The sequence below is a fragment of the Sinocyclocheilus grahami genome, unplaced genomic scaffold (genome assembly GCF_001515645.1).
Source record: "Sinocyclocheilus grahami isolate Dianchi unplaced genomic scaffold, SAMN03320097.WGS_v1.1 scaffold1337.1, whole genome shotgun sequence".
In the NCBI taxonomy this organism is placed as follows: domain Eukaryota; kingdom Metazoa; phylum Chordata; class Actinopteri; order Cypriniformes; family Cyprinidae; genus Sinocyclocheilus; species Sinocyclocheilus grahami.
The window spans coordinates 208,780-224,292 of record NW_015506516.1 but is presented as its reverse complement, the minus strand read 5'-3'; the positions used below and the strand labels follow the sequence as shown (position 1 = coordinate 224,292).

The following is a 15,513-nucleotide window of genomic DNA, read 5'->3' as shown; positions in this document are numbered from 1 at the left end:
ACAATAATAATAATAATAATAATAATAATAATAATAATAATAAAATAAAATAATAGTTATTTATAATTGATAAAAATAATAAATATTATAATTTACTTCATAATATAATTTTATTTTAAAATGTACTAATAAAAATGTGTGTATATAAATAAATAAATAAATATATATATTTTTTTTATTCTACTATAATATTTTATAATAATCTATTTACATATATTCATTTTTTATTTTAAATTTTATACAAATAATAATGTGGTGGAGGACAGAGGAGCCTCTTAAAGAAGAAGTTACAGGTCTGTGAGAGCCAGAAATCTTGCTTGTTTGTAGGTGACCAAATACTTATTTTACCGAGGAATTTACCAATAAATTCTTTAAAAATCCTACAATGTGATTTTCTGGATTTTTTTTTCTCATTTTGTCTCTCATAGTTGAGGTATACCTATGATGAAAATTACAGGCCTCTCTCATCTTTTTAAGTGGGAGAACTTGCACAATTGGTGGCTGACTAAATACTTTTTTGCCCCACTGTGTATATATATATATATATATACACACAAACACACATATGATATTATACATTATATCTAAATATATTTTATAATATATTTTTATAACGTATACATTATATATATAAATTTGCAATTTGATAAATCAATAAAATAACGCAAAAAATAAATAATAAGAATAATACATTTTTTTTTTTATTACCATTATTTTCATTGTTACAATATTTTAAGGTTTTAAATAATTCAAAATGTAAAAATGTTACATCTATAATTGAATGTTTAGAGTCTCCATTGGGCAAACAACTTCTCACTATAGGAATTTCAAGGTAAACACTATATGCAAGAAACTTCCATGCGTATGCCTATGCTGATAAAAGGTATACGATTACATGCAGATATGTGAAAAATTATAGTCATTTCATTACAGGTTTCCCTGAACCTATGAAATGAGTTTTGTCTGTGTGTACCTGCAGACACCTGTAGTTCTGCCTCGTCTGTGGTTTTGGCCGGTCCCAGAGCATCTATGGTGCAGCGGTAGAGACCGGCGTCGCTCTGGGAGCCGTTGCTGATGACCAGAGCTCCGCTGGGCAGCTGTATGACCCTGCCATCGAGCTCCACGGGCCGACCGTCCCTCTCCCAGTGGGTGAACGGGACCAGCTCCTCCGTCACCTCACAGCTCAGCATCTCAGTGCCGCCCGAGCGCACAGACACACCCTCCGGCTGACTGAGGAAGCGTGGAAGTCCTGCGAGAACGCATGAGCTGTGTTACATTCCTACAGTAAAGCTCATTCAATCTCTACAATGACAGAATGAAGAAATTAAGCGAGAACAACTGAAATAACGAACCCTGGGGAGCTACAGACGGAGATTGGATGCTTTGCTAACTCTAGAGAAATTAAGTAAATAACACTAATGGTGTTGTCAAACCAATTAGCAAGTAAACTTGGGAGACGAGCAGCCATTAAGCATGTTTGAACAGCACAGCTGAGGGTCTGTTCACGATCATATTCCACTCATTTTATCAATACACTGATTAATGCAAGTTAATTAATTAAAGAGGCTAATTGCAATGTAGAGAAACAGATTTGTCTTCAAATTTCAGCTTACTAATTTAAATAGAATTTATTCAAACCCTGACCCGAATTAACATTCATCTCAAATAAGCGATAAAAGAACAGTTTTAAAGGAATTGACTCTTGACTGTTGAGAGGTTTAAGCGTATTAGATGAGGTTAATCCTGAAAGCAAGAAAAACTGCTTTAATAATCATGACTGCAGCAAGAAGTACATTATTTATTATTATTTAAAAATGGTAAACGGCAAGCAAATCTTAACACAATATTAAATTAAAAACACTCAATAATAAATGTTAATGTTTATGTAGGTAATTTTCAAAACACACATTTATATTTTAAAAAATTCTAAATGATTCTAAAAAGTTTAGAATACATACATTTATAACTAAAATAATAATAAAAAACATGTATAAAGATAAAAAATGTAAATGTTTTTTTTCTCCTTTGTTTTGAATATGACAAAGGTAAGTAATGTTTGGAGAAGAGAAAGATTTAATGAACAAATACTCATTTAGCACAAGAGTGTGATAAATGTTTAATATTTCATATAAAAGGAAAACTCTTTGTGCCATTAATTGCTTTGAAACTCACTAAAAAAGTCAACATCAAAAGATGAAGCACGAACAAACAGATCGTAAACACCACTGAGAATCCTTACGAGATTCACACACAAACACCAAGATGATAAAAAAAAATTATTTCTCTCGTCTTTAATCTCACGGTATCAAGTCTGCAGAAGTTCAAAGATGTTCCTGAAGTCTGTGGAAGAGCTTTATAATTCACCGTGCAGACGCACTCTCTCTAACAGCTGAATGTATGAGAGCCGAGAGCGTCTCTGACATCCTAATGTTCTCCTGGGCTATTTATGTGTCCTGGTTGATGTAGGACTTGTTGTGGTCTAGAAGCACTAGAGTCGTGTGTGTGTGTGTGTGTGAGAGAGAGAGAGAGAGAGAGAGAGGTCTGCTGAGAGGTCTGTAAATTAGCCCGAGCCTACGACACGATTCACAGACATACACACACATCGTGCTTTTAATAGGACACAAAATCCCAGAGTGCCAACGCAACAGGCCTGAAGACACGACACCTTCACTGGCAGAAAAGTGACTGCATCAGGACTCAAGCTGGGCAAATAAGGACAGAACAATGTGCCGCAGACCCACTGCGTAAACAGTTTACTGAGCCTGTCAGAGAGAAACTCCATGTGTAAATGTACAGTTCACATAAGCAAACATACATTCAGACTACACAAACACTAATACCCCGTCTGCAGTGATAAGACAATCAGAAACACACAAATCACACACACTGACAAACCCTACCAATACACACATGCATTCATTCATATGCACACACAACCACGCAAACTCACTTTGCTTAGTCAAGACAAGTACTAGTACTAAACTTGGGGTTAGCTGTTGTTCAAACCTATGACACTAAGTATTAACTTTCAGCAATGTGCAAAAAACCTTTCAGATCACCTTAGCAACTACATAGCAAATAAATAAACAAATAAAAGTACACAACCAACGACACAGCAACTCACTGCCCTGTTGAAAAAAAAACAGCATATGCTGGTTAGGTGTGTTTTGATGCTGGGATGCTGGTTTAAGCTGGTCCTTTGCTGGTTTATGCTGGTCATGTGCTGGCAAATGACCAGCATAAACCAGCAAAAGACCAGCTTAAACCAGCAAAGGACCAGTTTAAACCAGCTTAAACCAGCAAAGGACCAGCTTAAACCAGCATCCCAGCGTCAAAACATACCTAACCAGCATATGCTGTTTTTTTCAACAGGGTGGCAATCTCAACCGCATGGCAACACCCTAGCAACCGCATAAGAACATGTTAAAAGCCACTCAGAAAACCCTAACAATCACTTCGCAATTCCACCAGCAAACACAACTTGCTTAAAAAAACAAAAAACAAACTCAAAACACCCCAGCAACCACAAAGGAAAAAAGATACTTTTGTAACCACATAGCAAATCACTGACAACCACTCACAACAACCTAGCAACCACAGAGAAACAATAAAACCACTCAAAACACCCTCACAACTCCCAGGCAACCACAAACATTCCAGCAGCTATATCGCAATGTGCTTAAAAACATTTAAAATACCCTAGCGACTGCATAGCAACACACTAAAAGTCACTCGGAACACTAACACGCCAGCAACGTGTTAACAACAAACTGAACACATTTTCATCTGCATAGCAACCACATAGCAACACATCAAAACCCACTCAGAACACTCTAACAACCATCACGCAACTCCCAAGCAACTACACAGCTTTGTGCTAAAAAAAACAAAACAATTAAAACACCCTAGCAACTAGGGCTGCACAATTAATCGAATTTCCAATCGAGATTACAATTACAGATCACAGTTACAATTACGTAATCGTTCAATGAATCGTTCATAAGTCCACTTATTTTATTCTGCGTGCTTCAGATGTGTTTTTTTCTCTCTACAGTTTATCTTATGGGTTTTTCCATTGTTTTAATTTTAGTTTTAACATTATAATACCATGCATATTTTTACTTTTTTATTTAAAGAAGAAACCAACCCACTGTAGAGTTGACATTTGAGGCTTAATGTTATAGAAAAGCACTAAAAGTTTTTCAGTTAGAGTGTTTTCAGCTTGTTTATTTTCATATAAAAATATGGCATGCAGTTGCTTCAAACAATGGTATAGACATCATTCAGTGTAAAGTGTGATAATCGTAATTAATAAATCGCAATTATAAACTCAAGGGAATAATCGACAATTATGAATTTGTCATAATCGTAAATCCCTACCAGCAACCACATAACAAACTAAAAGCTACAGAATCCTCTGAACAGTTTATCAAGCGCCTTTCAACTTCCAAGCGCCCCAGAAACTGCACAGCAACATGCTAAAAAACAACCTGAACACATTTTCATCTGCAGAGCTACCACATAACAACACCCTAGCATTGTGATGGCTAGTTTTGTACCGGCTTGCAACACTCATGTTCCTCTAGCGCATTCATTCACTCATTCACACACACAGAATCTTGTGAAGCTGAGCGACAGAACATCAAACAGCTGCTCTGTCAGCCTGCTGGTATTTTGAGAAGGAATACGTAAAAATCCCAGCACACCACAGATGCACTGGAGGAGTGAAGATGCCGGAGTATCTGCCTGCAGCCCACATTGATAGCAAACACGAGTGTGTGTGAGAGTGTGTTTGTGCAAGCGTGCAGCTCCAGCTAACAATGTCGTGTGTGATCCGTCCACATGCTGAACGCACGTCTGCAAAGATCCGGCCTCCGATCTCACTGCATCCATCCCTGATGTGACGGAGAGACAGCGGAGGGGGATCATTAAACACAGCTTGGAGCCATCTACAGCCTGAAGGCAGACAAATCCATCCACACACACACACACACACACACTCACGAATAAATACACAAACACGCCAGACATTCACACAACAGCTCTGAGGCCAGTTCACTTTTCTCTCTCTGGAGCGTGTGATTCTGTTCTGTTCTTTCACTCGGAGTTATGAATGAACAGTTGGTGTTTTAAGGACTTCCTAGACTTTCTAAGGGCTTGAGCGTTACAACACATCACACGGTGCTGAGAGCCGATGAGATATGACCAAACATTTTCGTTTTTAAAACATTATTATTATTATTGCTGCAACCAGTGTAATTTTGTCGTCAAATAAATGTTTTATAATTAAGAGTTTTTTTGTCAATGAGAAGGACAAAAAAATGCCATTGTGATGATAATTAAATGATTTGGTAACACTTTCTATGAAGCACATATTCTTAGGGCATTATAATGAATGCATATTGCTTTATAAAAAAAACGTATATGTTGTTTCATCTCATAAATAATCATAATAATTATAATACATTATAAAACGTACTTATTTGTGGTTCTAACTTTTATGAGTATGATTATTTATAACATGCAATAAACACACATTTATAAATGTTAAATCCACTTAATTTATAATGGATTATAAGTCTCATATCTTGACATCATTTATTTAAGATTTGTACAGCATCTTACAATCTTATTGATATTACAATAAATATAGTTAAAATCAAATGTGCCATATTACACATTCATCTGACCAGATATCTGATCTTATGGCTGTTTAAGAAAAAAATAATATTAAAATAGCTGCTGTTTATAAGTGGTCTTTGTCTGCTTTAAGTAAAGTAACAAGTTAACAATGGCAAGATATGATAGTTATAATACATTATAAATATGGGAAATATAATCCATTGTAAGTTAAGTGGATGCATTGTGTTCATTGTGTGCTATAAATCATCATACTCTTAAAAGCTATAACCAAAAAATAAGTAAATATCATAATGCATTAAAACTGTTATGATTACTCATGAGATGATACAACATAGTATAAGGTTTTTTATAATGGATTATTCATTAATTATAATGCCTTAAGAATACTCTTATAATGTATTATAAATACGGGCTTCATAGAAAATGTTACCAATGATTTTAAACCAAATAAACTGCTGATGAAAATATTATGAGGAAAACATAACAGCTAGTGTTTATGAAATAATGACATATAAATGTGCAATTCTGAGAATTGTGAGAAAAAAAGTTTATATTGTGAGTTTATATCTTACAATTCAATGTTTTTTTCTTAGAATTGTGAGTTTATGTTTCACAATTCCAAATTTTTTTTTTTTTAAACTCACAACTGCAAGAAAAAAGTTTGGAAGTTTATTTCCGTACATGGTAATTGTGAGATAAAAATTCATAATTACCATGTACGGAAATAAACTTCCATCTAAAAATCTAAAGGAACCATTTCCGATGTTATGAATCTGTTTCATGGAAGGATGTTTTCTTCATGGAACCACAGATGCCAATAAAGAGGCTTTATTTTTGAGTGACCGTGAACACACTGAACACCTCCTCGGCGCTCTCCGTATGTGATCGGAGGATTCCTGACACATGCACGCTTGAGAAATACCAAGATGTTGTCACATTAGAGATCACCCTCAAAAAAGCCTGTTGGGCCCAGAAAGCCTCTTTCCAAAGCGCTGGTGAGGACTGAAACCTCCTCTGTATCTCTGTACCCTCCTCACCTTCCACCGCAGAGCAAACAGAAAGAAAAAGCTCCTCCATTCATCTGTGGATTTCATCTGCCCTCCGCTAACATTTGCTGCTGTCGCTCCCTCCCCCGCGGGTCCGAGCGCTCCAAAAGCAACACGAGACCTCACACGCACTCACGGGGGGAGTGTAAACAGGGCAGGCGCTAACAGGACACACCCGAGACCACACAGGGTCCCATTCAGATGCACGACGCGGCTCAGAGTTGCCACACAAACAGCTTTCAGTGTGACGGCCTGACGGTACTGCAAACTGAGACCCAACTCCTGATTTACATGTAAAATAGGGTGGTATTTTTAAAGGAATGGTTCATTTAAAAATGACAGCATCTACTCAAAGTACTTTCTTCTGAGCAACACAAAAGTAGATGAAGAGTCTGTGAAGTGACCAAAATGTGATTTCATATTTTTAGATAATATATCAAATGTTTGTATTTATTTATTTCTCCTTAATTAATAAAAATATATAATTTTGCATTCATTTCTCATTAACTAAAATACTATTTTCATTGAAATATACAAAATCTTAATTTTAAATTATTTAAAAAAACATTTTAATATTAAAACTGACATTAAAAATAATTATAAATGGACTACATTTGAATTTAAAAAGTACATTTTTATTAAGAATAAAATTACAACGTTTTTAAAATGTACTTTCAGACTTGTATTCTTCCGAGCAACACAAAAGATGTTTTGAAGAGTCATTTTTTAGATAATGTATAAAATGTATATTTATTTATATTTGTTATAAATATAAAATATTTGAACTGATTTCTTGTCAAAGCTGTCAATAGTTTTCATTAAATATTTTCCATTATTAAAATTGACTATAAATGAATTTTAAATGTGAAAGCGTTTTACATTTTTAAGATTAAAATTTACATTAAAAAAAAGTACTTTCTAAGTTGTCCAAGTTTTGATGGACAAAATAGAAGCATAAAAGTAGTTCATATACCAGATGTGTTATATTTGAGTTTTTCTGAAGTCATACAACAATGCTTATCTAAAGCAATGTATTCTATATAGCAAATCTCAGCTGTGAGATTGTTTATATTGCTGTAAACTGAACTATTGCACAGCTCTATATTCACTGGGAAAAAACCTGGTGTAGCAACAACCTTCATTTAGAAAATAAATGTAAAATTACTAATAAATTTCACAAACAATTACATAGAAACGACAAGTAAGACATTAAATTAATGCCTTCAGACGTCTTGGGAGTATTGCGCAGGAACTATATTATCAGCTCCTGGTCATCTCATGGGTGATTCTATAATTGGAGATACATTTGGCATTGCAGAAAGTTAAGAAAAACTTTTCACTAACAGATTTTTTTCCCAGTATCTTATTGAAAACATATTTAATTTGAATAATTCAGTGCTTGCCAAACACAAGTTACTTCCTTTTTTTACTTTTAATGAAAAAACTGATGTCTTTATGGTATTGTTCATCAACTCTGTTACGGACAAATTAGCCAATGTGTAGAAATAACAATAAATCATAACTTGTTTCATCAGACAAACAGTCCTTACATTCCAACATTTGAAACTGAGATAATATTTCACCTATGCATACCTTAAAAATAAAAAATAAAAACCTATGTCTTCACAGAACCGTCCACTTGGAGCAAATATTTTTCATCTGAAAATGTATTATATACAATATCCATTTAAAAAAAGAAATGTTGAAATATCATAAGGGTGCAAAAATAAATCAATAATGCTTATTAGATTTTAAACAACAATTTAATTGTTTTTTTTGTGAAAATAGTTCACAAACAGAGTTGACCCTTTAAGTAACAGCATTGTAAAGTAACAGAATTGTCCGATGGACTGTCAATTCTGTTACCGCATTGTCAGCATTGTTACTCTACCTTGGTAACAGAGTTTGACAGTAACAGAATTGACTGATATTTTTTGCCAAAAACTCCACTTGCTATCATGAATGCTAAGAGCACATGGCACTAATGAAATCTTGATTAAAAGACTTTTAAATAACACAAAGTGTGATCAATTAAAATAATCTGTTTTCCTTTTCGATATTGTGGTAACAGATTTGACACTTTGTAAAATAACTCTTGGTGTAAGAACTTTTTAGATTAAAATATTTTCTTAGAGAGAGCACATAGACTTTTCAGTGCTTCAGATCTTAACAGTGAGGGAAAGTGACATCAATTCCTGTATCTTACATAGTTGTGGGAGATAATTCCACTCATTTAGAGGCAAAGTATGGTACGGTAACAGAGTTGACGGAAGATTTACGTACACACATTTTTATAAGATTTTTTTTTAATATTTTTTATAATGTTGTAGAATTAAGTAAATGACTCTTTAGGGCTTTTATAAATAAAATTAATGAAATATTACCAAAAGAAAAGTACAATAGAATATTTTGATTACATGCTGGAAAAAATCTGACTAATTCGGACAACAAGAAATCGTGATTTTCAGCTATTTAAGACACTTTTTGCAAAAAAATATTATATTGTTATAAACTGTAACATCTTGTAATTCATAACAATGAGTAACACCGCATTCATTCAAGCTCTCTTGAATTTCTGATCTCACATTAAGAGTGAATTTGAGACTTAGTAATGCAGTCAGAGGCTAAACTTCACACGAGAGATGAGAAACAATAACCGCGGCGGTAATAGAAATATTTTCAAGCCCTGAAGCTAAAAATGCACTGAAAGGTGTGAAAAGCATTAGAGACGGACAGCAGGAGCGTAATGAGTCCGAGGACAGAAACGCTCTGACAAACGAGTGGCTCAAATCGATACGTGTGCTTCACTAATGTAAAATCAATCACAGGAGAGGAGGAGAGGAAGTGAGAGCCCTCGACACTGAAACAAAGAGGAGCTGCCATTGTTGGTGGAGCAAACGCTTGAATATAAATGACTGTGCCACTGCGACAGCTGTCACTATGGCAACACAAACATCTGGAGCACATGTGTGCGAAAATGATTCAACATTTGATGCATTTAAATGCAAACACACACAGTGTGCTTTCATTTACATCCCTGGGACTGAGGAGAATGTCTCAAATATGTTGGTTGTAACTAACTTCAATAGCTTGACAGCTGACAGTAGCTCAGCTTTCTCCAAAATACTGAAGACTCACATTTGTGACCACAAAACCAGTCATAAGGGTCAGTTTTTCAAATTGAGATTTATACATCATCTGACATCTGAATAAATAAGCTTTCCATTGATGTATGGTTTGTTAGGATCGGACAATATTTGGTCGAGATACAACTATTTGAAAATCTGGAATCTGAGGGTGCAAAAAAATCTAAATATTGAGAAAATCATCTTTAAAGTTGTTCAAATGAAGTTCTTAGCAATGCATATTACTAATCAAAAAACTTTGTGAGCGAGTCATTGAATCGTTCACTGAATCGATTTGATCAAAAACACTGATTTATTCAGGAACTAAACATGTGATTCTTTGTGAATAAATCATTGAGTTGATTCATTCAGGAACGAAATGTAAAGTTAGGCAAATAGGTAAACACAAAAGAAATTATAACAAAGCTGAAAATATATTAATGCACAGCAGAATTAACTATATATTTTGTTATAGAGAAGTAAAAATGCACCCGAATCAGTGAACTGATTCATTCATAAATCCTCAATGTTTGTGACCCAGAAAAACACCACTCTGATTAAAAATATATAGCGTACTACACTACTTAGAGGAGTTTGATGATAGTTCGCCTACTTTAAATGATAAGTGGCCTGGCATGGTACTGTTTCAAGGCATCTTCTCTCACGTTGCTCTCTTTCTGCTTTTAACATTCTGGCTTAATATCTGGGAGTGAAAAGGACGAAGGCATGCCATCAGAGCTCGGGTTTAAAACTCTCACCAATGCTCTGTGTTTAAGGACCTCATAACCAGAGCACAAAACAATCCTAGACCTTACTGCAATCCGTTCCTCTAAAATAGGACAGGAATGTTCAAAAGTGTAAATATATGCATGTGAAATTACCCACGGCCATCTGTAAATAACTCCTGAAGGCAAAAGAACCGTGAGCTGCAAATATTCACACGTGAGCCGACGATCTCCGGCAGAACGTGATTGTGTTAATCTTTAATATTTTAGTGACTGCGTAATGACCGCAGAGTAATGAGATATATGCTGTGTTTACTGAAGGCATTAATGGAGTCACAGAGCCGGCCACAGCATTAATTCACTTCGTGTTAATGCGGGAAACAGTGAGCACTTTTAATGCAGAAAGCAGAGTGGTGTTTGGTTTAAAAAGGTCCAGATGCATTAGCTGAAACCAGATGAAGTATATACGGTGGGTGAGTTCGGGTCTAGAACAGCTTTCATTGAAAAGCAGAGCACCTTAATGAATGCAGAAAGACTATAAGATGTCATTAAATAATGAATTTTCTTTCACCTTTCAGTTTGATGTACTAGGTAGACATACTCTGAACTGCAAAACTCTCCGTTCAGTCCAACCAGACTGCAAGTGGTAATGTAGAAACCAAGTAATTTTGCGACCTTGATGAAAGCCATTATGAAGGTCATTAAAGAAAGTCTTAAAGGTACAGTAGCAAAAACAGCCTCTTGAATTACCAAAGCGTGGAAAATGATCATTTCATGATGTTACTCGACTAACATTGTAAATGGATTAAAAAAACTAAAATTATAAATAAAAATATTAAAAATATCAAAATAAAGTCATTTTAATTATGACACAAACCTTGTCAAAATAAAATAAAAATAAAAGAATAATAGGCATTGTAAATAAATGCACTATAAATAAACAATGTTTAAAAAAATTGTAAAAAATTATAAAAAATAAATAAAATTTATATTATAAAGCGGATCGTTTCGGTCCTTGATTCTGATTGGCTGAGCCAAGTACGAAGCTGTTGTAAATTACTCTATAAAGTAACACACACCTTTGTTTACTTCTGTGTGCTACTTTGTAGCAACCACAACTGTTTCTGAGGAGCTTCATTGTTTGGTGGAAGAATACTGTTTTTATTAATATCATTACACTTTATTTGCTCTGTTTTATTTTGTGAAACCTTACTACGTATATGGAATAACCGTTTTATAAAAGCAATAAGCCCCGTGAAGCCGTGGTTTACAGTGAATTTATAACAGCTAAACCACGGCTTCTTGGGGCTTATTGCTTTAATAAAATACAAAATAAAGTAAAAGATTATAAAATGAAAATTAAATTACACAAAAAAACAACAAAAATGTTTAAAGTTTGTTACAATGTAAAAAAAAACTATTAAATAAATTGATAAAACATTTAATTAAAATTAAAAAAATAACAATTAATAACATAAAACGTAAATAAAAAAAACTAAAATAATACTATTAAAATAATATATATAAAATAAAGTTACATAAATATGTCTGGGTAGGAGTCCAGGCACAGTACCGCTTTTAGCCTTTTCATATCCTCAATAACACAGCAAAATAAATAAGACGGGCCAGAAGTCTGTGCAAGAAACTGAACAGTATTTATATAGTTTTTTACCTCTGATTCACGCAATGTCAGAACTGTCCTGAGCGGCGGCACTTCCTCCTGAGCGCGTTCTCAACAGCAGGCGCATGAGGCATCTTCTTCTTCTTGCTTTACGGCGGATTATAGACTTATAAGTGCATTACCGCCACCTATCTCTCAAATGGACCATTGACACTATCTACAATCTCAACTAGGAGTGTCAATGGTCCAACTTTAGTGTTGTCAAAAGACCCGGTATTATTATATTTCGGTACCAAGTCGGTACTAAAAAAATGAAAATGTTACAGTACCAGGTTTTTTAAAGTACCGGTGGTACCGAGTACCCGGTCAACCCAGTTCTTGATGCGCTATCCGAAAGCTATCCTCTTCCAGTGTTGCCAAGTCCGCGGTTTTCCCGCAGAATTGGGCTGCTTTAACACTGTTGCCGCGGGTTGTTTTTCATGTCCGTGGGTTGAAAAACGACCCCATTAACGTGATATTTAGCCCCTGGAATGCGAATTTTACCAGGGGAACCCCGCCAAAACATGCGTATTTTATCCTCGGAACGCGATTTTTAACGGGGGACCCCCTCGAAATGTGATTGGGCGGGTTTTGTTGTGAAAACCTGGCAACTTCTTCTTAAAAGCAGTGGCGACCTCAAGAGGAGGAAACGCATCAAACTAACAAAACACCCCGATCAAGTTCAAGCAGGTAAATTTCAATTACATTTTTAATATTTAGAGCTTCTGTTATGAATATTATTCCATATTTTAATTTGAATTTCGGATTGAAATAAACATCGCTGTCATATAGTGTTTATGTCATATCAGTCCGTCAGAAAAAGTTATTTTTTTTTAGTTAGTTAGTTGTAATTCTTGGCTGAATATCTCTAGCAGGTTTTAAAAGCCCTTTAAAATTAAATGCGAACACAGTTTGGATTAAATAAAAGTACAGTCAAATTGTATCTCCTGTATACACTTTACTGTACAATGTTTAGATCTAGTAACATCTTACAGTGAGTGAACAATATATTTTTTAAACATTCATTAATGTTTGTGAATGTTATTTAATACAAACCCTTGATCATTCATGTTTGTTCATTGTGCATTAAATAATTTTAACCGATTGAACTTTGAAATTAACCCTAAGAAGAATAATTGCCATATAACTATTGTTTATTGTCAGGTCATGTTATCTAACAAATACAATCTTATTGTAAAGTGTTTTTAATATTACAGTTTCCTTCTATTTGATATACACTTAATATATGTAATCTTATCTAAATTTATTATAAAAGCTGAGGTTTTTTTATTTCCTGAAAAGTTATGCATTTGGTCAGACCCAGCCCATTGCTTTACTGAAGTATATTATATTTTCCTTTTACATCTGCGGACTGAGGAAGATCCTGAAACACACCAGCAAACCCTAAAGCAGACAACAGTTTACAGATGTTTTTCAGTCTGAAAAGTTATATTTTAGCTGGTGTCAATGATCTTATGTTGCATTTGGTCAGACTCAGCCTATTGCTTTACTGAAGTATATTATATTTTCCTTTTACATCTGCAGACTGAGGAAGATCCTGAAACACACCAGCAAACCCTAAAGCAGACAACAGTTTACAGATGTTTTTCAGTGGCAGCAGAACTATGACTAAACTTTTGGGTGAAACTTGTTTACTTTTTTCATACTTTTATTACTTGTGGAAAAACTTGAAACAATAAGTATAAAGAATGGCATTGGTTTTGTACATTTAATTTTTGTTTAACGTTATTAATAAAAATGTTGTTCAATTAGCATGTTTTTGTGTTTTGCTTTGGTATCGAAATTGGTACAGAGAACCGTGGATTTTCACTGGTATTGGTACCAAATACTGAAATTTTGGTACTGTGACAACACTAGTCCACTTGCGAGATAGGTAGCGGTAATGCACTTATAAGTCTGTGATCCACCGTAAAGCAAGAAGACGACGCCTCACGCGCCTGCTGTTGAGAATGCGCTCAGGAGGACGCGCCGCAGCTCAGGACATTTTTGGATGAACTATCCCTTTAAGTTGTGCACAAGCAGCCAATTCAAGATTTCAGTTGCTATAGTATAAGAGTTAGGATCTGTAGGCGGCTCATCTAAGACTAGAGAGCATCTAAAACTATCAAACTGTTAAGCACACTTCATGGAACACAATTACCTTTGAGTTTTCCTGACTCAATTTGCCTCCCTCCTCTCGAGCACATCGCTGTGAGCTCAACACACCCAGGAGAATTCCAGCAGCCGGACCGATAGTTCTCGATAAACAATCAGGCCAAACTCATTTCATCAGGTTTAAAGGAGTGGAGGTTTATTGAGCTGAACGGGCTCGGTAAAAACAACGCTTCTGCACCACTCACACATTAACATCCCACCTATCAGGAAACGATCGATGTCCCTCACAAACTTATGACATTAGCCGTGTTCATTTATGACCGTGTGGGAGGTGACAACAAGTCAAGTCAAGTCAAGTCAAGTCTGCTTTATTGTCAATTCTTCCACATGTACAGCACATACACACAGAAGCAGGTAAACCGTTTTAAAGAGCTCGGGAAAGTTCGAAGGTCAGAGAAACAAGGAATAAAGACCTTAGTGGAGTTGACAGCATATTTAATTTGATACAACCCCGTAACTGTGAGCGAAAGATGTTGATTGTTCAGTTTCTATTATAAAAACCCAAGAAATTTAAAGAAATAATAATACTAATCATTTTAAAATGATCGGATTTGACCAAAATGAACAGGGTAACGGGCAGAAAAACAAAGTGTATAGGGTGGAAATTAATATTTTAGCATTTATTATGCTTGCTCAGTAAAATAACAGTATTTCAAGAAAATTTTTTCAACCAAAAATGTATATTCGGTCATCATTTACTTGCCTTAATTTAATTCCAAACCTTTCTGTATATTCTAGGAAAAAATGGGAACATGGGTTGGAAAACAATATATCCCACAATATGGACAGTGTAGTTTTCACATCAAACTACGCTGAAAGTGATGCTTGCTTTTACTGAAGAAGAGAAACCATCTAAAAATACACATCAGAACGACGTGGAGGACCCTGGATCGTTCACGACTAATTTGAGTCCACTCGTAAATCACATAAACGAGAAACCTTAGGCTTGATTGAATTCCCAGTAAAACGCTGAGCGCAGTCAGATGCGACTTACTGAGCGTTTGCAAAACTTTGATGTGAAGCTGTAGAACTTAATGAAAGGAGAGAGAGAGAAACTTTAAGGGAGGAGGAGAAATATGGACGTACGTTAGAGCCGCACTGTGTGTGTGTGTGTGTGTGTGTGTGTGTGTGTGTGTGTG

At 35.0% G+C, this 15,513-nt stretch overlaps 1 protein-coding gene across 1 annotated transcript in view; it reads right to left on the bottom strand.

Annotated features, from left to right (window-relative positions):
- The window catches only part of LOC107569349 (neogenin-like), a gene marked incomplete at its 3' end in the record, with an annotated part of 47,372 nt that overhangs the window by 18,176 nt on the left and 13,683 nt on the right, over positions 1–15,513 (bottom strand). The window contains exon 3 of the mRNA XM_016255424.1: positions 974–1,249. Coding sequence (XP_016110910.1) covers positions 974–1,249 — 276 coding nt within the window. The remainder of the gene's footprint in view (positions 1–973; positions 1,250–15,513) is intronic.